The 22,107-nt window shown below is 38.7% G+C and overlaps 2 protein-coding genes across 2 annotated transcripts; both read right to left on the bottom strand.

Moving 5' to 3' along the window:
• Positions 1-16,532: 16,532 nt before the first annotated feature.
• Positions 16,533-16,988, bottom strand: LOC141665742 (uncharacterized). Its single transcript, XM_074471724.1, has one exon. The coding sequence runs from the start codon at positions 16,986-16,988 to the stop codon at positions 16,533-16,535; it is 456 nt and encodes a 151-aa protein (XP_074327825.1).
• A 2,824-nt stretch (positions 16,989-19,812) lies between these two features.
• Positions 19,813-20,553, bottom strand: LOC141665741 (uncharacterized). Its single transcript, XM_074471722.1, has one exon. It carries the CDS (start codon positions 20,551-20,553, stop codon positions 19,813-19,815), a length of 741 nt encoding a protein of 246 aa, XP_074327823.1.
• Between the last annotated feature and the right edge of the window lie 1,554 nt (positions 20,554-22,107).

Raw genomic sequence — 22,107 nt, 5'->3', positions numbered from 1 at the left:
CCAGCACTTTCTGGAAAAATCCTGCATTCTGCTCCTGATTTTGCTGCATTATGCTCCTAACTTCCCACAACCAGTTCCAAGTACTTTTCTGGGCTTATTATGATGAATTCTTCCTACATACGCAAGTTATACCCTGAAATGCAAAAACACTAGAAAAGCGCATCAAATACACAAAATACTTGATTTCAAAACATCAATTCAAGCCATTATAAGACGTTCTAAGTGGTATAAAATGCCACTTATCAATGCACATGTCTACGAGGCTTACGACATATCCTCTAGCGACCCAGACTCACCTCTACCACCCCCGACGACCATACATATAGTTGTACACGACTGGATGGTGGCTCAGCTTAACGCTGAGATCACTGCGGCATCTGCCCGCATTGTGAAGTTACGCCAGGCACTGACAGCTGAGAGAGCCATCAGACTAGGATACCCAGGGGACTTCAGAGCTGCTTCCCCAGCCATAGCTCACAGAGAGATTGATGGGATTGAGCTCCGTACCCGGGTTCAGATGAGGATGACAACGATTGGAGGATACATGCCAGTAGTTGATGCAGAGCTGATGTTGGCAGGAGCGATGAGGACAGTGCGTGACCTCACGCGCAGTGACAGTGACTGAGGGACTAGTGACTAGATATGGACCTTGAAGAAGGCTGGGTGAATTGTCACCAATTTTGATAGGATAGCTAGTAGTAGATAGCGTTATTAGCCCTTCAGGGTACACGACTTATGTATTTGCATTTCAATATTCAGGACAAGTAGTGATGTATTATAATCAGGCATGTATGAACTCAGCTAGTTGTTTTGTCCCCCAGATATAAGTGGGAGGCCTTATGAAATATATATCTAGCAGTTATTAAGAAATTGATGTCCATATTATTGCACTTATAAAAACATGCTAGATAATAGATGACATGCTTACATATGAATAAATTAATCCAATTATAAAATATTGCAACTATATTGACAAATCTTCATTATCACAACAATGCCACCCCGTAGAAGAGGAACCAAGGTACAACATGCAGAATCAGTTAACCAACAACGGAATGAACCTGACCTAGTAGTAAATGAAGAAAGTGAAGAGGACTTAGACTATAATGAATATGATGAGGAAGAATATGTAAAAGGAGAGGCTGATGATACTCATCAGGGAGGGAACCCCATGAATGAATTTATGGAACTATTGAGAGCAAATCTGAACCAACAGCCTATTCCACCACAGCCACATGCTGCCCAACAGACTGCAGTCACTGCCTTTAGGGCCTTCAAATCTCTCAAACCCTCAGAGTTTCTAGGATCTGCCGACCCCGTTGAAGCAAGGGCCTGGCTCAAGGAGATAGAAAAGTCCTTCGAGATACTAGGTGTAGAGGAACGACACAAGACCATTTTCACTTCTTACATGCTGAAAGGAGAATCTAACTACTGGTGGGAGTCTAAACGAAACCTAGAGACTGATACTGTGATCCCATGGGATAGATTTACCCGACTATTCTTAGACAAGTATTTCCCTAGGTTTATGGAAACCCAGATGGAGATTAAGTTTCTGGAGTTGGAATATGATAAGATGACTGTGGCAGAATATGATGCCAAGTTTATTGAGTTGTCAAGATTTGTGCCTGAGTTTGTGAATATCGAAGAAAAGAAAGTGCGAAGGTTTCAGCTTGGTCTGAAACAGTGGATCCAAAATCGAGTGGCGATGTTAGAGCTGACAGACTATGCCACCTTAGTGCAGAAAGCCTCAATTGTTGAAGCTGGCAGTGAGCAGAGTGTGAAGGAAAAGGAAAATAGGAAGAGAAAGATAGGAAGCCAAGGAATAGGAACCGGGAACAGGAGCCTTCCAAGCAGGTTCGTCAGGGGAGTGGTGTCCTAACCTGCGCGAGGCCCCGGATTCAGAAGAGCCCCAAGTGAAAGTGTTGGCCAGGGCGGTGGACAATCTAGGGCAACATTACATAGCCAACCTCGTGCCCCAATACCAGAATGTCAGACATGTGGAAAAAGACACCTCGGGATGTGCACCCAGGCAAGAGCCCCTCTGAAATGTTACAGGTGCGACCAACCCGGACACCTTGCTAACAACTGTCCCCAATACAGCAAGACATGTTTCCAATATGGGAAAGTAGGGCATATGAGGAAGGATTGCCCGACCTTGAAGCCCCCAGCCTCAGGGATGAGCAGAGCTGCATCCAACCGACCCCCAGCTGCTAGGACCTTCAACATGACCGTTCAGGATGCTGTCCGAAACACTGACGTGATAGAAGGTACCCTTCTGTTAAATTCCAAACATGCAAATATCATATTTGATTCTGGAGCAACTAAGTCATTTATATCTCAAGATTTTTCTAAAATGTTAAAACTTAACGTCATACCCTTACGTGAGATATTACAAGTGGAAATAGCAAACAAATAAATAATTCCTGTGAATCAAGTACACCCTAAGTGCAAGTTGAAATTAGAAGGGAAGGTCTTCGAGGTTGACCTAATCCCATTTATGTTAGGAGAATTTGATGTAATCTTAGGAATGGATTGCTTATCCAGTAATGGAGCACAAATAGATTGTGAACAGAAAAGGGTAAAGATAAGAGTGCAAAATGGAAAAGAAGTAGTGTTTAGAGGTCAATGACAGAACCAAAAATTTCTGACCATGCTACAGGCAAAAAGATTATTAAGGAAAGGTAACGAGGCCTATTTGGCTTATGTGGTAGATACCAAGAAGGAAGTCCCTATTATATAGGACATACCCGTAGTGAACGAATTCGAGGATGTGTTTCCAGAGAACTTACCAGGGTTGCCACCTGACAGGGAAATAGAATTCGCTATAGAATTAGCCCCAGGAATGGCACCAGTATCCAAGGCCCCATATAGGCTAGCCCCAGTTGAGATGAAAGAACTAGCTTCTCAACTGCAAGAGTTATTAGATAATGGAATGATAAGACCCAGTGTGTCGCCATGGGAAGCACCAGTACTGTTCGTAAAGAAAAAGGACGACAATATGAGATTATACATAGACTATCGAGAGCTGAATAAGCTGACTATTAAGAAGAGGTACCCTCTCCCTAGGATTGATGACCTATTCGATCAACTCGAGGGAGCTGTGCATTTTTCCAAAATAGATTTGAGGACATGATATCACCAACTGAAAATCAAACCGGAGGATATACCGAAGACTGCTTTTCGCACTAGGTATGGACACTATGAGTTCTTAGTCATGTCATTTGGGCTAACCAATGCACCCGCAACCTTTATGGATTTGACGAACAGAGTGTTCAAAAAGCACCTAGATATATGTGTGATAGTTTTTATAGATGATATTCTGGTCTACTCAAAGACAGAGCAAGAACATGCAGAACATTTGAGGATAGTCTTGAAAATCTTGAGGAACGAGAAATTGTATGCCAAGTTCTCGAAGTGCGAGTTTTGGTTAAGAGAAGTTCAGTTTTTAGGACATGTGGTGAGTAGTAAAGGAGTTTTAGTTGACCCTGCCAAAATAGAGGCGGTATCCAACTGCGAAAGACCAACTACCCCAACAGAGGTTAGGAGTTTTGTGGGTTTAGCAGGATATTACCGAAGATTCATGCAAGACTTTGCTAAGATAGCTGGTCCAATAACTAGACTTACCCGGAAGACATAAAAGTTTGTATGGACAGAGAAATGTGAGGAAAGCTTTCAGGAACTGAAAAGGAGGCTGGTGTCAACACCAGTGCTCGCTCTTCCCGATGGAAAGGGATAGTTTGTGATATACAACGACACATCGCTTAAAGGATTAGGATGTGTACTGATGCAACACAGTAAAGTTATAGTGTATGCCTCTGGGCAATTGAAGGATTATGAGAGCAGATACCCGACTCACGATCTAGAACTAGCAGCCATAGTGTTTGCCCTGAAAATTTGGAGACACTACCTATACGGTGAGAAATGCGAGATCTACAAAGACCATAAAAGCTTCAAATATATTTTCACTCAGAAGGAACTGAACATGAGACAGAGGAGATGGTTAGAGTTGATAAAGGACTACAACTTTGAAATTTTGTATCACCCGGGTAAAGCCAATGTGGTGGCTGACGCCCTTAGTAGGAAGGAAAGACTCAAGATGATAATGATATCGGAGGAGCTAATTAAAGAATTTGAGGAGATGGAAATTGACGTGAGAATGACCGGTAAAGGAACGGAGGGATTATTTGAGATTAAGCTAGTGCCGGAACTGACTGAAAAGATACGAGAATGTTAGGAAAAGAAGACGGATGAAGAAAGAGAAACATTGACCGGTGAAGAAGTGAGATGCGAGAAGGAAGAGAAAGGGATCATGAGGTATGCGTCCCGAATTTGGATTCCAAATGTGCAAGAGTCAAAGGATGAGCTGCTGCACGAAGGGCACATCTCCAGATATTCAATCCACCCAGGAAGTACGAAAATGTACCGTGACCTTAAGGAATATTATTAGTGGACTAACATGAAGAGAGAAGTAGTAGAGTGGGTCAGCAAATACTTGACATGCCAGAGAGTGAAGGCGGAACATCAGCGACCTAGTGGACTGTTATGGCCCCTGGAAATTTTGGAATGGAAATGGGAGCATATAGCCATGGATTTTGTGACAGGCCTACCAAGGACAAAGACCAATCACGACGCCATATGGGTTATCATAGATAGATTGACCAAGTCCGCACACTTCCTACCAATCAACGAAAGGTACACCGTAGACAAGTTGGTGGATATTTACTTGAAGGAAATTGTAGTGAGACACGACATTCCTGTAGCCATAGTGTCGGATAGAGACCCAATGTTTAATTCCCGATTTTGGAGAAGCTTCCAGGAATGCGTAGGCACCAGATTAAACATGAGTACCGCTTACCACCCCCATACTGATGGGCAAAGCGAAAGGACTATTCAGACCCTAGAAGATATGCTACGAGTATGTGCCATTGATTTCAAGGGAAATTAGGATGACCACTTACCCCTGATCGAATTTGCTTACAACAATAGCTATCACGCTAGCATAGGAATGCCTCCGTATGAAGCTCTTTACGGAAGGAGATGTCGCTCTCTCCTATGTTGGGATGAAGTTGGAGAACACAAGATATTAGGGCCAGAGTTAGTCCAACAGACCAAGGAAACGGTGAGACTCATCAGGAAAAGACTGGTAGCAGCTCAGGACAGACAAAAGAAGTACGCCGACTAGACCAGGAAGGATATGGAATATGAAGTAGGAGATTCTGTGCTATTAAAGGTATCTCCGTGGAAAGGGGGATGAGATTTGGGAAGAAAGGGAAGATGAGCCCCAGATTCATAGGACCCTTTAAAATTTTGAGGAGAATAGGACCTCTATCTTACGAGCTCTCCTTGCCTCCTAATTTGCAACAAGTGCACAACGTGTTCCACATGTCCATGTTAAGGAAGTACCATGCAGATGCACGATATGTAATAGAATACGAGCAGGTAGATTTACAACCAGACCTGACCTACATCGAACAACCAGTAAGGATAATGGACCAAAAAGAACAAGTGCTGAGGAACAAGACTGTGAAGCTAGTTAGAATCTTATGGAGGAATCAAATGTCGAAGAGTCAACTTGGGGACTTGAAGACGCAATGAGGAATGAATACCCCCACTTATTTTTCAATTGATTCCGGGACGGAATCCTTGTTAGAGGGGAAGACTGTAATAATTCGAATTTTTGAGACCTTGTAAAACGTTTAATGAATAGTAACTCTGACGGACAGGAAAAACTTTTGAGCCTACACTATGTAGTGCATGAGAAAATGAGTTTCGGAGTTGATATTATAATTAGACGTACCAAATGAGTGTATGTAAACACTATTAGTTTTCGAAGAAAATGAACTTTGAAAAATGACCATATTTACGACTCATCAAGGATTACATGAATCACAATATAATTACAAGATTAAAACCCTACGGATTTATATCCAAGTATGATAATTCAAAACATAAGGAATAAATACGGAAGGAATTACATCGCGAACCATTTACGAGGAAGTATTACGAAAACGTTTAAGCGACCGGGTGAATGCGTAAATGATTAAATAAATGTAAGGCACTAACTAACCATGGTAAGAAAGTAACCATGGTTACTTTATCAAATAGTGAGCTAGATATAGGATGATCAACTAAGGCTAATCAAATAGTGTGCTAAGGAAGCTAAAATAAGTAGCTTAGCTTATAAACTAGGAAGCTACTTAGATTTGTCCATGGATTTGGAACAAGAATAAACCTAGGATTTTATACTAGGAGAATATCAAATAAATATAAGATATCACCAATCCCATTTCCTAGAAGCAACCAAGGAAGCAAGCATAAAACTCTCTCCCATTTCTTCATTATTTCCATTCGGCTTCTTCTTCTTCACCAAGGAAATCAAATTCAATTCTTCAAGTTCTAGCCATGGTTAAATTCTCCCATTAATTCTCAAGCTTCCTAACAACCAAAGGTATGATAATTATTTGATCTCTTTTTATCAAGGTTTGATGGGTGAAATAAAATCAAGAAAGTTGCTAGTGAATAGTATGAATAGTAACTCTTCTTTGGTTTCTCGATTTCAATGGTGGTTTTAGGTTCCAAAAATCATACCAAGCACTCCTAATACTCCACCATACTCAAGAACACATCTCAAGCTTTCAAGAAAGGTAAAATGCTTTGACCCAACTTTATTTAAGATTCAATTTTAAGATCCTTTTAGTATGTAGTTACAAATCTAGTTTTAGAGGTGATATTGTTTAAATCTTGATGTTTAGCTAAGTAGATTTAAGGTTGATTGTTGTTGCCTCAAGAACATGATGTTATTGAGAGGAGTTAGTGTGTTTATGATGATATGGTGATTGTTGGTAGTAGTATAAAGATTTAAGACGTAAACGAAACTCCGATCATAAACGTAATCCCGTTAAAATAAACAAAACGTAACTTTAAGTTTCTGCAGAAAGTCCTGAAGATGTAAACTGTAGTTTCTTGAAAACTAACCCTTGATTATGATATAAAATATTATAAGGATCGTTTAGGCGCTTGAATCGCTTGATTCCGATTTACGGATCAAAAGTTATGGCCGTTTTACTAAAAGTGATTTACGCGATAAAAACTGCTACGAATTACGAACTTTGAAAATGTAAAGGATCAACTTAAAAATGTTCATAAATAATGAAATTTTTACAGAGAGTAGTATTTTGAGTTTCCTAATTTCAATAAAAATTTCAAGTGGAAATAATGATTTTTCAAATTTTTAAAAATATCGGAACCGAGACCGCGAGATTTGAAACCGTAGAATCCATAAGCGGAGCCGACGACGAAAATGAAAATGAACCTAAGATACTTAGAAAAATGAAGCGACCATGATGTGAATAAGGACTGAAAGGAATAATAAGGGTAATATAAGTTTAGAGGGTGCATAATAAATAGCGCATGAGTGCGAGTCGCCGTAAATTAGAACGGGACCTAACAAAACGAATTGTGTTTACGATTATAGATTTCCGAGCGGAACCTAGAGCATCCTCCACCTCGAGATACCCAGGAAAGTTTACGAACCCAACTCCATTTACTGTTGTGTTGTGAAAGGATTGTTTTATTATCATTGTATAAATACCATGCTTGCCATGATACGTAATAATTGAACTTTTGGCATAATGTAGTGATGTTGTATGATAAGTATATGTAGTAAAATATTTAATTCCGCTTTAAGCGTGACGTATGATTATAAGACCGAGAGTCGTTCGGGATTTTAAGATGAAAACCCGGAAATGATTCCGGTGATATTATGGGACAATTATAAGTCCATAATAGTACGTTTTAAAGGGACTCAACGTCCACTTACGAAACATTAAAATACCTCGAACTTTTATTAAACGATTTCCCAACGATCATATTCCCTCAACTATATTTTATTGTTCGAGTAATAAATATTATATACCTATTCCTTTATTATGGGAGAAGTATACTCCAACGATTATTTATTTCAAACCTGATTAAACATTAAAGATTATTAATTGCGTAGACATAAACTAGTTGAGGAATATTATATTAAATATTATTTTAAAGAGTAAACTCATTCGAGGTTTAATTATTTATCGATTATCATTTAATTAATTATTATTCATTAAAGGGTTTATTTATAATTTAAAAATCATAGGACCTGATTTGAAATACCTTCTGATTTTTGAAAAATCATTCGAATAATTTCAGATCGTCGGAGAATATTATCTCGACTTATTTTGAATATAGTTTCAAAGAGAAACTCCCCCCTTATTCAATTATCTGTTGACAACGGTCAACTCACATCCCTAGTACTTTCTCCGAAAACTTTCGGAAGTATATATATATATATAAAGTAAAGCTATACCTATCAACAAGCAAAACGCTTGGGGGAACTTCGATGTGATTCGAGTTCTCGGGATATGATAGGATCTCCTAAAGGACAAGGGAGGGGTAGGATCCAAGTACTTCGTGTATTGGATAGACTACTGGTACCGTAGGAGACGGTACAACCTATACCTAAGGACCTGTGAAGTGTGTGTATACCCGAAATGAGGACACATAGCCCGTATGCGGCAAGGGTGATAACCGGGATACAAAGGTGTCATCCTTCTACTAGTAGAAAAGGTTACTTTTATCGTAGTACAACTGATCATCGTATGCGGTGGCTCCAATGAATGTCCTATTCTTCCAATTGGAATTGTGATGTAATACCGTAATCCAAGCATAGGTGTTGGGTTTACTATTAAGGTATTCGCAGGTTAATAAAATCCACTAAATGATTGTTTTTGTAAAAGGTGTGTATCACCAAGGGAAACTATTTTCGAATAAAATGTAATTATCATATATGATGTTTTACATAAGTTTATCATACAGTCATTTTCATACTGTACATTATTATGCTGGGAATTATAGCTCACTCTTGCTTTCTTTTAAAATAACAAAACACAACAGTGAATCAAGATGCCTACCATGAGAACCACAACCAGGAAACGGGTAGGAAATGGCCAGCTGTTCCGTAGATTTTTGTTGTTGTACCATAGGTAGTCCGAATAAGCTGGATTGGTTTTCAGTTGATTTTAGTTCGGCTTATTTATAAGTATGACTTATGTAAGGTAATAAACAAGAAACGTATATTTGACCGATGGACTAGCCTTACTTAAAGGTTACTCCCCGGTAAGACTTAACTACTTTTGGGTTGTAATAATTATCACTTTATGGTTGAATTACTCTAGCTATGAATGGTTCGTTTCCAAGACAATAACCTGTAAGTGTGTGTGTATATGATAAGTGTGGGGTCATAAAGTGTGAGTATTTATATATTGTAGTGTGAGGTATGTGGTTGTAGTAGTTTAGATGGCGTGGCCTCCGAGATTCCTGACCCCGGATTTTGGGGCGCCACATTTCATAAGTGCAAAACTTGTACTCCTCAGCAGTCAACACAATGTCCTAATTTTGTTTCCATTCAATATAGTTAGGTCCGGTAAGTTTATTATCTTTAAGTATGGTGAACAGTGGATTAAAGCCCATTGTATCCTGAGAATCATGCATAAAAACATCACATAACACAGAAAGGGTGCGTTAAATATAAAGACCTATTGGTTCCTCTAACAATTATTAAAATTAATGCACTAATATTTAAACACCATAAATTTCCGGTACGCCACGATGTGTGACATGTATACCACCTAAGTTTGGTTAGATGTTACTTTGGTCCTATTACTAAATAATACGCCACGTTGGGGTGGTCTATATTATTTTTCATAGCTAAGTGTTTACCATTATCAAATCTTAAATTAAACATAATTATACCAGATGCCATCAAATGATATCTTATAATTATCCGAAATCTATGAAACTTGGTATGCCATGATGGGTGACATGTATACCTTCCAATATTCATTATTAATTTAAGAAGTTTGTTCTAGCAATTTCTTTAACATTCTAGACACCATAGCAATACACAGTTTGGACGTCAACTACAACAGAAAGCCGGTCAAACAGAAGAGAAGGAACTTTGCCCCAGAGAGGCAAAAACAATAGATGAAGAAGTAGAGAAGTTGCTCAAAGCAGGGATTATCAAATAAATCAAGTACCCGGAGTGGCTAGCAAATGTTGTCATGGTGAAGAAGTCAAACGGAAAATGGAGAATGTGTGTGGACTACACTGATTTGAATGATGCATGCTCGAAGGACCCATACCCTCTGCCCAATATTGATCAGCTGATAGATGCCACCTCCGGACACATCATGCTAAGTTTCATGAACGCCTTCTCCGGTTACAACCAGATCAAGATGAACCCGAAAGATATACCTAAGTCAACATTGATAACTCACATAGCAGTATACGCTTATGTGATATTGCTATTCGGACTAACAAAGGCAGGATCCACTTACCAAAGAGCCATGAACAAGATATCCAAGTCCCGGATCGGGAGAAACTTGGATTCCTATGTCAATGACATGATTGCTAAATCAACAACCATCCCAGGACACATAGAAGACCTGAGAGAATGTTTTGATAACCCGAGGAAGCATGAACTCAAACTTAATCCAGAGAAATGTACTTTCGGAGTTCCAGCAGGCAAATTCTTGGGTTTCATGATCAGCAATCGAGGAATTGAAGCTAATCCAGAGAAAATAAAAGCAATAAAGGCAGTTCAATTGCTCTTTTAATGCTGTAAAGGAATTCTTACATTCTTAGTTTAAAATTTAGGACACAGGTGCTTTGAATTATTTTTTGGGGCTTGAAGTTGCTCGTTCTAACACTGGCATTTATCTTAGTCAACGCAAGTATGATCTAGACATCCTTACTAACAATGGTATGAGTGCTGTTAAGCCATCAGTTGTTCCCGTTGAATAGAATCATAAACTTATTGATAATGATTCTCTACTACTCTCTGATACCTATAGTACCTTCTATCATCATTTTGTTGGACATCTCGTATATCTCACCATTACTCGACATGATTTGTCATATGGCGTTCATGTACTCTCTCAGTTTATTAATGCTCCTAGAGCAGATCACTTGACTGCTGCTCACAAGATGGTTAGGTATATTAAGGCTTCTCCGGGCCAAGGGTTGTTCTTCATGTCTAATAGTTCTTTACAACTTCAAGCTTATAGTAACTTCGATTGGGGTGGTGGTGCAGAGACTAGACGTTCTCTCACAGGCTACTGTGTCATGCTTGGGTCATCTCTTATCTCTTGGAAACGCAAGAAGCAACCTACTGTTTCACGTACCTCTGCAAAATTTGAATATCGTGCCATGGATGATACGTGTTGTGAGATGATTTGGCTTGCCAATTTGTTAAAAACTTTGCAGTATCCTTCTCCTTTACAGGTTCCTTTACATTGTGACACTAATTCAACCTTGCATATTGCCTCTATCCAGTGTTTCATGAGCGTACGAACACATTGATATTGATTTCCATCTGGTCCATGATCAATTTCGAAGTGGTTTGATAGCTCCTACTCATATCAGTATATCTGTCCAACCTGCAGACATGTTTACCAAAGCTTTACCCTCTTACCAACTTGCCTTTCTGCAGTCGAAGCTAGGAGTTGCCAATCTGTTTGTACCTCCTACCTTGGGGGATGTTACACTAACCAATAAGAAAGCAGAGTCATCTCAGTCATCACAGCTGGACTCCAGTTGTACATAGTTGTAAAACTGGTGCGAAGAGTTAGCTATTCTGTTATGTACCCCAGTATTCTAGATAGATAGTAAGTAGAGATCTAGAAGATGAGATAATTTACATTTCTTCCTATACAAGACATTGAGAATCATCTTCTTCATCATGTAACAAAACGAGCTTATCAATGGTGATAATAATACAGTTTTACTCATTTCTCTTATCACTGTTGTGTTTGTGTCACACATCAATTATTTATTTATTTATTTATTTATTATTTTATAAACCTCTCAAACCACACCACACCGATTTGCGTATTTTAAGGTTTACGCGGCGCAGTTAGAGAATTTGACCAAACCACACATGCGATTTGAACTTAAACAGCACCACACCGCACCGCGAGCACCCCTATAAAAGTGCGCGCATGATTGAAGTTGCCGCGTTTCACCTATGCTAAGGCGCTTGGGGTGTGCTTTTGTGCGCTTGTGCCTAGGTGCGCTTTTAACAACACTAGTTCACTACGTACATATGCTATTGGAAACTACCGATCCATCTGAATTAGCAATATGCTCTTCAAACATGAAGAATCCAAATCCTCGAACAAGAGCCCCTTCAAAAGGTATGAGAGTAAACTCAATAAAATATGTATTGTTCAATTGAATCAATTATATACCACAATATTTAGATACAATCACATAACAATTAACCAAAATCACCACAAGATGAGGTTTGATCCATTTAAGTTGTTAAAGTCCAGTAGCAACTCCTGTTAGTTGTGTTTTATTTGGTCTGTATGGGGTCTTATCAGATAATTTTTAATGGAAAGACTGAAACATGTTAAATTATTGTTTTTTCTGTTTTTTTTTTGGATTAAATACTAAGGATCAATACTAAGTGTGAGCAAATTAATGCTAATGAACAAAAAGAAACATAAGTAAACTATACACAAAAGATTGGTGACGCGGAAAACCCGAGAATGGGAAAAAACCGCGTTGTTCTCAGTTTTCTCAGTTTTCTTAGCCGTGTCTCTTCTTGTCAACCTATCCTTGCTATATACTCATGCAACAACTTCCCCTTCTTTTTCTCCGTTGCTCCTTTCCTCCTCCCTTATCTCCGAGTTTGTTCCCCTTTTTTCTCCACTTTCAAAATTTTCTATCTTGAATCGTGTGTTGTAGATAGGTATCAATCCCTGAACTGTATTTTCTATTTATTCTGCAATAATGTGTACTAAGTTAAGATTTTACCAGCTATCCTTCATGTCCTAGGTGCTTACGACGTCAAGTTTACCTTCCCGTCCTGTCTTAACCACGATGCCGTCCATCATCTGATCATGTCCTGACATCAACGAAAATTTGCATACACAACAATAGCCCCAGATTTTTCTAATTAATTTATTATTTAGTAAAATCTTCAACTTTATATTTCAGTCGTACAATCACGTCACATAATCTAGGTAGCGTATTTTGTTGCTTCACCTCCTAGATTAGCGTGTAATCAGCTAGATGATATACATGCACTGTCTATTCACTTATCAAAAAACCTTTCACGATATCCAAAGCTGAGCTACTCCATTTTCTTCATATATCTACTTCCCCCAATTCACTTATTATTCTCTGTTACTTTAATCTTCTCGCGTAACCCTTTCCTTCTTCCTTCTTTCTTCTTTCTTTAATCATGGCCAAAAAACACAACAAGAGTTCCGAGAGTCACAATGGTGAAAACGTCCATTCCCTTTCCGATCCATTTAACTGGGTTGCTACTAATCTTCTAGATTCCAAGGATAATCGTCAAAGTGAGATCAAACCCGAAAGATTTGAAGAGGCCAAGTTGTTATTCCAGTCAAATGTAGTTGATATTGTTCCAGACGTCTCCATCCGTGCCGATTTCTTCAGGAAAGATTGGGTATGCTTTTATTATTACCCCTTTGATATTGGGCTTACATTTCCATTTTCAAAATTTATCGTTGGTGTGCTTGATTCCTTAAAAGTGTCTCCTGGATAACTCATGCCTTTTGCATGGAGGGTCCTTACATTTTTGGATTCGGTTGAAGAAAAGAATGGTTTTGGTATTGATGTTAATGTTGTCAAACATTCTTATAGTTTGAAGAAGTTTAGCAGTGGTTGTCTTGGTTTTACCAACAAAGATACTGATGACCCTTTGATTTTGAACAACGAAACTGTTAATCACCAGAATTGGAAAAAAGGACTATTTTTTGTCAAAAAGGCGTCCCTTGGAGACGATGTTGACTACCTACTAGATCATTGGAATAACACAGGTAAACTTCTTTTCTCTTACTCCTTTTTTCTTTATTTGTTTCTCGGCTAGATCTGTAGGCGTAATTGCATGTTTTATCAATTTTTAATCATCAATATTCTTTACTAAACCCATGTTGTTCCCTCTTTGTTGAACCGATTCATTGCCTTCTCATCGTCTTTATTACACCTTGTAAATTCATCCTTGATATTGTAGTATGACAATGTTGAGGCCAAGGCCATTGTTGACAAGATTCGTGCACTGCCGGTTGGTGAGAGGTTGTGGCCAAATTGTTTGGGCAAGCCTATTCGCAATGCTAGTCATGTCAACATTGAAGAGTTTGTTTATGGCTCAAAGAGGATTCAACCTCATGATGAGAGTACAGCTTCCAAGAAACCTCAGCAGAAATCGGCTGTAATTAGGACTCGAAGTAAGCTGCTTCTAGCCCCTGTCATACAGCCATCCTCTTCTGCTGTAAGCTTGTCGTCTGAATCCCAGGAAAGTCCCAAGAGTGTTAAAGAAGGTGAGATGATTTCAGGAAGAATTTACGCCAAAGGTATACGTCAAAAGCTTTCTATCTTGATGTATTCCATCTTTTCTCTTTGTTTGTCACTTATTATATTGACATGGATTGAACCCTTTTTCCTTATTGTAGAGTTTAAGCCCCCAGTAATTAAGCCTTTAATTATCTCTAGCAAAGATCTCTTTGCTAAAAGAGCTCGTGATGAGAAATCGACTGGACCTGATTCTTCTAAGTCCTCCATGATGGTAAACCCCCTTAACAGCCCTATTTCTAAAAGGTTAGAATTGACCCATCTATTTTGGACACCAAACTTGAGACTGTTGTCTCACTTTCCATCCAGAGCTATGAGATGTCAGTCGATCCTTCCACCTTTATCCGTTCACTTGACAACATGTTACTTCCCCTATCCATGGAGGCTCTGTCGGCTAAGCCTGTTGGTTCCAATTTGGATGATATTGCTGGCTTCTCATTCCACGTAAGTGACGTTACAAGCTACGCCAATTATCTTTCCTTTAATTTGTTCTTGCCTTACTAAATTGACTATTTTCTTCATAAATCTTCTCCTTATCGCAGTCTTTCCAGAGTATGATGGTGGCCCGAGAAGTTTAAGAACACAAAATGAAGAAACTCAAGGATCTTGAGGGCGAGCATAAGAAATATTCGGAGAAAATTTGAGCAGCGAAGGAGTTGGTGTTTAACAACCTGAAAGCTATGAAGGACGTGCAAAACGAGTGGGAGGAATTTGTTTCCAAGGTGCAGTCACTAGAGAAAGATATGCGGGATGAAACAGAGAAAGTTGTGCATAAGCAGATTATGCGGACTCGTGTGGATATGATGCTCGAATACCATATAGGTGATTGGATCTCGTGGGATGTCCGGGAAACTGTCAAGATCTATAACAAAGCTTTTCCTGATGACGCCTTCAGTATGGATGAATTCAAAAGTGGCGGTGATGGTGATGAGGCAAAGTCCCCACAAGATGATGCTCTCGAAGACAAGTGATCTAATCTTCATATCATGTCTTTATATTTAAATGTTTCAGACTTGTTCTCTGTTTAAGTTTCAAGCTCGTTTGTTGGTTTTGGTTTTTTGTGATACATTAATACCTGTTTCGCTTTCGGGTGGGGGACATTAGTTTCTATCTTCTTTAAGTTGAACTCCTTGTGGTAATATCGAATGGTTTCTGTTTGCAACACCTTTTTCCGTTAATTAATTGAGTAAATCATCTTAGTTGACGAACTTATGTTGTTTCAAAATGACATGTCGCTTATGATATTTCCTAAACGTTTTGAATCGTAACATCACGTTTACCTGTGTGTTTGCCTTTAGCAAAATGAAGAGTTTAGATTTTTTCATAGAATACGTCATTATATTGTCGTCTTTCATAATTACTTTGTCATTTTATATTGATATTTCATCGTTATATATTATATATATATATATATCGTTGTCTTTCGTTGATGTTTTGTTATTTTTCGTTAACATCTTGTAGTTTTTCATTAATATTTCGTTGTTTTTTTAATTTTACGTTTTGTATTATCCCGTTGTATTTTGTCAATATTTCGTTGTTTTCGTTATATTTCATCAATATTCGTTGTATCTCATTATATTTCGTCTATATTTTGTTGTATCTCGTTATATTTCGTCAATATTTCATTGTATCTCGTTATATTTCGTCAATATTTCGTTGTATCTCATTATATTTCGTCAATATTTATCTCGCTGGTGCATGCACTTGTAAGTGTTGAAAGATTTAATGTAGTGTTTGTAATCATTACTTTAATTTTGTTGAATCATTAAGTAATTTAGTTGTAATAGGGTGATCAGCCCTTGGTATAATTGAATAAATGCTAATTTACAGTAGAGACTATAGAGTAATGTTTTGTAGATAGATAAATATGAATGTTGTACACATAATGATACAATGAGGATATTTTAAATAGTCAAGCTAAAAGTTCAGAAACACTTTATTGCATAATCTGTAACTCATGATACAAAACATAACAGATTGACATCATGGTCGCAGCATAACATTTTCAAACAAGTCATCACAAACAAATACTAGCAAGTAGAAAGCGAAATCACACTAAATGTAAACTAATCATCGACAAAGAGCTATGTCCTAACGACTTATTGAAGATAAATTTAAAGAAAAAGATAGAGAACTTTACGCATGATAAAGTTTAAGTGTAAAGCGTTCCAGCTCCTTGGTATTTGGATCTTGTCCATCATTGACAACTGATAAGCCACGCGTCCTATGACAGCATCAATGAAATAAGGGCCTTCCCAAGTGTCAGCAAACTTTACTGTTGTCATGTCCATTGTGTTCTGGAACGTTTTCCTTAACACCATGTCGCCAACACGGAATGTCCTTATGTGAACATGTTTGTTGTAGGTATTGGCCACTCTTTGTTGATAAGAAGCTAAACGAATTTTTGCAATTTCCCGCAATTCATCCACAGTGTCCTTGTCGTGTGATAATTCTGTGTTATTCACATCACCCGTCAAGAGCCCATACCTTATTTTCGGTATCATGACCTTTGTTGGTAATACAGCTTCGGTGCCATAGACTAGGTTGTATGATGTCTGCCCTGTAGACATTTTTGGAGTTGTCCTGTCCGACCACAACACCCAAGGCAATTCTTCAGCCCACTTTCCTTTGCATGTTGTCAACCGTCTCTTTAAGTTATTGATTATTATCTTGTTGCTTGACTAGGCTTGTCCATTGGCTTGAGGGTATCTTGGTGTTGATTTAATCAAGTTAATATTCCAATATTTGCAAAACACTTCAGTTTTGTCACTTATGAACTACGATCCATTGTCACAAACAATTTCTGATGGTACACCAAACTTGCAAAGAATGTTTCTTTTAATGAATGAAATTACTTCCTTTGATGTCACTTGCTTGAACGCCTCCGCCTCAATCCACTTTGAGAAATAATCAGTCATGGCCAACATGAACACCTTCTGTCCTGGTGCGGGTGGCATTTTTCCTACAATGTCCATTCCCCATTTCAAGAAAGGCCAAGATGGAATGGACATGTGAAGATGCTCAGTTGGTTGGTGTATGACAAGTGCATGTCGTTGACAGGCGTCACATTTTTTTGCATAGTCTAGGGCATCTTGACTTAGTGTCGTCCAACAGTATCCCAAGCGTAGAATTTTTAAAGACAGATTACTTCCATTAGTATGATTCCCGCATTCCCTTTTGTGTGCATCTCTTAGAACCATGTCTGCTTCATACTTTTTCAAGCATCTCTGTAGCAGCCCCGTGGAAGATTTTTTGAATAACTCGCCAACTATGATCGTGAACCTTGATGCCTTCATCTTGGGAACCCTTGCTTCATTGTTGTTGGCTGGTATTGTTCCAAATTGTAAGTAATCCTTGTATATCTTTATCCTGTTGTCTACATTTTCACTGATGTCGTCATCACATTGATCAAGGGTCATTATTTCTGACCCAGGAACTAGTCTTTGCATAGCAGGCTTCACGATATGGACTACTGGGATGTTGTTTAACTCCAAGTTTTTTAACACAGCTCCCAATCCATCCAATGCATCATCTTGCACGTTGTTCTCCCTTGGAACCTGTTGTATGTTAAAGTTGTCAAAATGGTTGGTTAATCCTTTTGTGATGTCCAGGTATGCAACCATCTTAAGATCTTTGGCTTCATAAGAACCCTTGACATGATTGACAACAAGTAATGAATCACTGTTGACATCAATATTTTTGATCTTCATGTCTTTAGCAATTGTGAGTCCCATAATTAATGCCTCATATTCAGCTTCATTGTTCGTGGCTTTAAAGTTACAACATATCGATTGGGCTATCATATCCCTTGTGGCGATTTGAGGACAATCCCCAATCCCGTTTCACTGACATTAGATGCCCCATCTGTATACAATGTCCAAGGCTTCATGTCTACTCTTGAGAGAACTTATTGAAATTCCCACTCAGCATCTGTCATATGGCTTGGACTAAAATCAGCCACAAAGTCAGCTAAAGCTTGTGACTTTATTGCAGTCCTCGTGTCGTACGTGATGTCATAAGTACTTAGTCGTATGACCCATTTTTCCATTCTTCCCGTCAAATCAGGTTTACTCAAGACGTTCCTCAAAGGGAAGTTCGTCATGACATGTATCTTATGTGACTCAAATTAATGTCTCAACTTAATGGAGGTCATGGCTAATGCAAGTACTAATTTTTCAAGAGATGTGTACCTTGTTTCGGCGTCTACTAAGCTCTTACTGATGTAATACACAGGCGACTGGACACCTTCATTTTCTTTAACAAGGACTGCACTTACTGCATGATCAGTCACAGACAAATACACGTACAAGTCCTCTCCTTGAATGGGTTTGGACAGAAGTGGTGGTGTAGTTAGATATCTCTTCAAGTCATTCAAAGCAACCTCATGTTTTTCAGAACATAAGAATCCCTTGTTCTTTCTCAACATGTCATAAAAAAGCTTGCTCCTATCTGACGAACGTGAAATGAACCTGTTCAGGGCTGCAACTCGTTCTGTCAGTTTATGTACATCTTTGACATTCGATGGACTTTTCAATTTGAAGGTTGCCTTAACTTGTTCGGGATTTGCTCCAATTCCTCTTCTTGTCACCATGTGTCCAAGGAACTTTCCTGATGACACAGCAAAGTTGCATTTGGATGGGTTCAACTTCATGTTGTATGACCTTAGTATATCGAACACTTCTTGAAGATCATGTACATGACTTTCTGCGTTAACAGACTTGATGACCATGTCGTCAATGTAGACTTCCATTGTCCGTCCTATTTGTTCTTTAAACATTTTGTTGAAAAGTCTTTGAAATATAGCTCCAGCGTTTCTTAATCTGAAAGGCATGGCCAAGTAACAATATATCCCCCTGTCCTTATAAATGTGGTTTTTTCGCAGTCAGATGGCTCCATTTGGATTTGATTGAAGCCACTTGACGCATCCAGGAATGTGAGTAGCTCGTGACCAGCTGTCGAATCCACCATGATGTCAATGTGAGGCAGCGGATAGGGGTCTTTAGGACAGGCCTTGTTCAAATCTGTGTAATCAACACAAACTCTCCATTTCCCATTCTTTTTATGTATAATGACGATGTTTTCAAACCACTCGGGGTAATCAACTTCTCTAATCATCCAGCCATGATGAGCCTTTCCACCTCGTCATTTATTATCTTATTTCTCTCAGCTACAAACTTCCTTCATTTTTATGGACGGGTGTGTAGCTAGGATCCATGCTTAGCTTGTGTGTGATGACATTTGGATCGATTCCCGTTATGTCATCATGTTCCCATGCAAAAGCATCGAACCTCGTGGTTAAGAAATTTACCAAGTTAGCTTCAATTGTCGGAGAGAGGTCTTCCCCTATCAATACCTTCTTGTCTCTCATCTTCAAATCTACTTCAGACAGTCGTTCTAGTCTGTTACCATGGCTACAGGCATCTCATTTCCATGATGTTGGACGGTTGGCATCAGACATGTCATGTAACAGTCCCGGGCCATGTTTTGATCCCCTCTTATTTCCTGAGCTCCCCATGGTGTTGGGAATTTTAACACTTGATGACATGTTGATGACACTGCCTTCAAGTTGTGAATCCAAGGCCTTCCCATAGTTATGTTGTAACTCGAATCCACATCAATTGTGCAGAATTTTTCGAGGAGATTGACCCCTTGAGCATATGTTGGTAATGTGATTTCGCCCAATGTGCGTTTCGTCTCGCCACTAAATCCCACTAATGTTGTTGACTTCTTGATCATGTCACTTTCCTTCAGTCCCATTTGTATCAGCGTGCTAAGCATCACGATGTTGGCAGCACTCCCATTGTCCACCAATATTCTTTTGATTAAGCAATTTCCCACAGGTAGTGAAATGACTAGTCCATCTTGTTGCGGTTCTCGTATGTTCTTTTTGCCTGATTCATCAAACATTAAGGATGGCAGATTGTCATTGCCAACCCCCACTTGTGTGACTCGTACGTCTATTTCTCTGGATTCTCTCTTAGCCTGTGAATATGTTAATCCACATATCTCTGACCCTCCTGAGATGAAGTTGATCACCTTGTGATGTGGTGGAGGTGGTGATTGTCTTAATGGTGTCACGTTGTTTCTTCTCGGAGACACGTCCTTCCCAACATAAGATGTCTTCTTTGACGCCATGAATTCCGTGAGATATCCTTTCCTGGTCAGAAATTGTATTTCTTTTTACAAGGCCACACAGTCATAAGCTTTGTGTCCGTAATCTCCATGATAGTCGCACCATAGTTTAGAATCCGGGTTCGCTTTAGGTTTATTGTTCTTTATTGGCCACTTTACTATACCTCCTAACTTGGTAAACTCCTTCATTATGGCTAAAGACATTATCATGAAGCCATAGTTGTCATAAGTTAGTGGCAGATTAGGGTCCTTCCTCCAGTCACTGCGCTCCTCTATCTTCCATTCATTAGATTCTCGTATCGAGTCGACATATATTTTATCTCTGTTAGGTCTAGTATAGGGCTTGTAATCCCTGGATCTTAGTGTTGTAATTTTTCTTGACGGCTTGTAGTACTTCTCATCCTCTTCCATTCTGTCTTCTTCCAATCTTACTTGCGCCATGTCTTTGGCTTGTACGTCATCCATTGTTCGACATGGGTACTTTATCAATTCCTCATAGAGTGGAGATTCCCATTCTAACCCCCTTCTAAATGCTTCAATAGCCGTTGTTATTCCCTAACAATACAACAAGAATTATAGAAGGGGGGTTGAATGTAATTATGGCTACTTTTTCAAATTTAAAGAATATTCTAACTTGATAAATATAATAGTGTTTGATTAGCAATGGTGCGGAATAAAAGAGTGATAGAAATCAAAACACTAAGTAATAAAAACACAAGCTTTTAAAACTTTCTGGTGGATTTGAAAGTATCCACCAGATATATATATATATATATATATATATATATATATATATATCAAATAAGAACCCTATGAAGCTTTGAATAGCTCACAACTGCTTACAAATTTGAACAACTAAACTTCAGAGAAATGTTTACAGAATACAGCTTGATATGTTTCTCTGAAAATAGGCTTTCTTAGTTAATTGTTCTACTTGCTACACTTGGTTTATATATCACCGAGTTTACATGATAATGAGACAAGATAATAAAACAAAATATATCTAGTCTAACTCCATGCTGCTTCACTACTCTATTCCAACATTTTGAATATCTTCACAATTGCATAGAAATGGTAATGCTTCTTTGTTCTCAAATTCCTGCTTAACAGGCTGCCACATTCCTTTTGCAAACACCCAATATATGTGACTGTGTTGTCACTGTCAACAGCTCTTTGAATTTGATCATCTGTCGAGACTATGCTTGTCATCCGTCGGGAGCTTTGTTGATCATCCGCCGGGAGTCTTGTGGATCTTCCGTCGGGAGTCTATTTGCCACTTGACTCTATTTCACTTATACAGAATTACAAGACATCTCATATTTACAATTAATCAACATATTCTGCATATCAATTTAGTAGTCAACATGACTTACAAAACCCTAAGTAATTTAATTGACTAATACATGTTGTTTGCAGAAATGTGCTATAATTCTTATTTGTTACATAAGCTACTCACTCGATGGATGTCAGTTTGTCATCCGTCGGTACTAGAAAGTTCATCCATCGGGACTATATTTGATCATCCGCCGAATGCTACAAAATTCACTAAGTTAAATA

This window comes from Apium graveolens, chromosome 6 (genome assembly GCF_009905375.1).
Source record: "Apium graveolens cultivar Ventura chromosome 6, ASM990537v1, whole genome shotgun sequence".
NCBI lineage: Eukaryota > Viridiplantae > Streptophyta > Magnoliopsida > Apiales > Apiaceae > Apium > Apium graveolens.
Note: the sequence above shows the minus strand (reverse complement) of the source record. Positions and strands in the feature narration are given on the sequence as shown.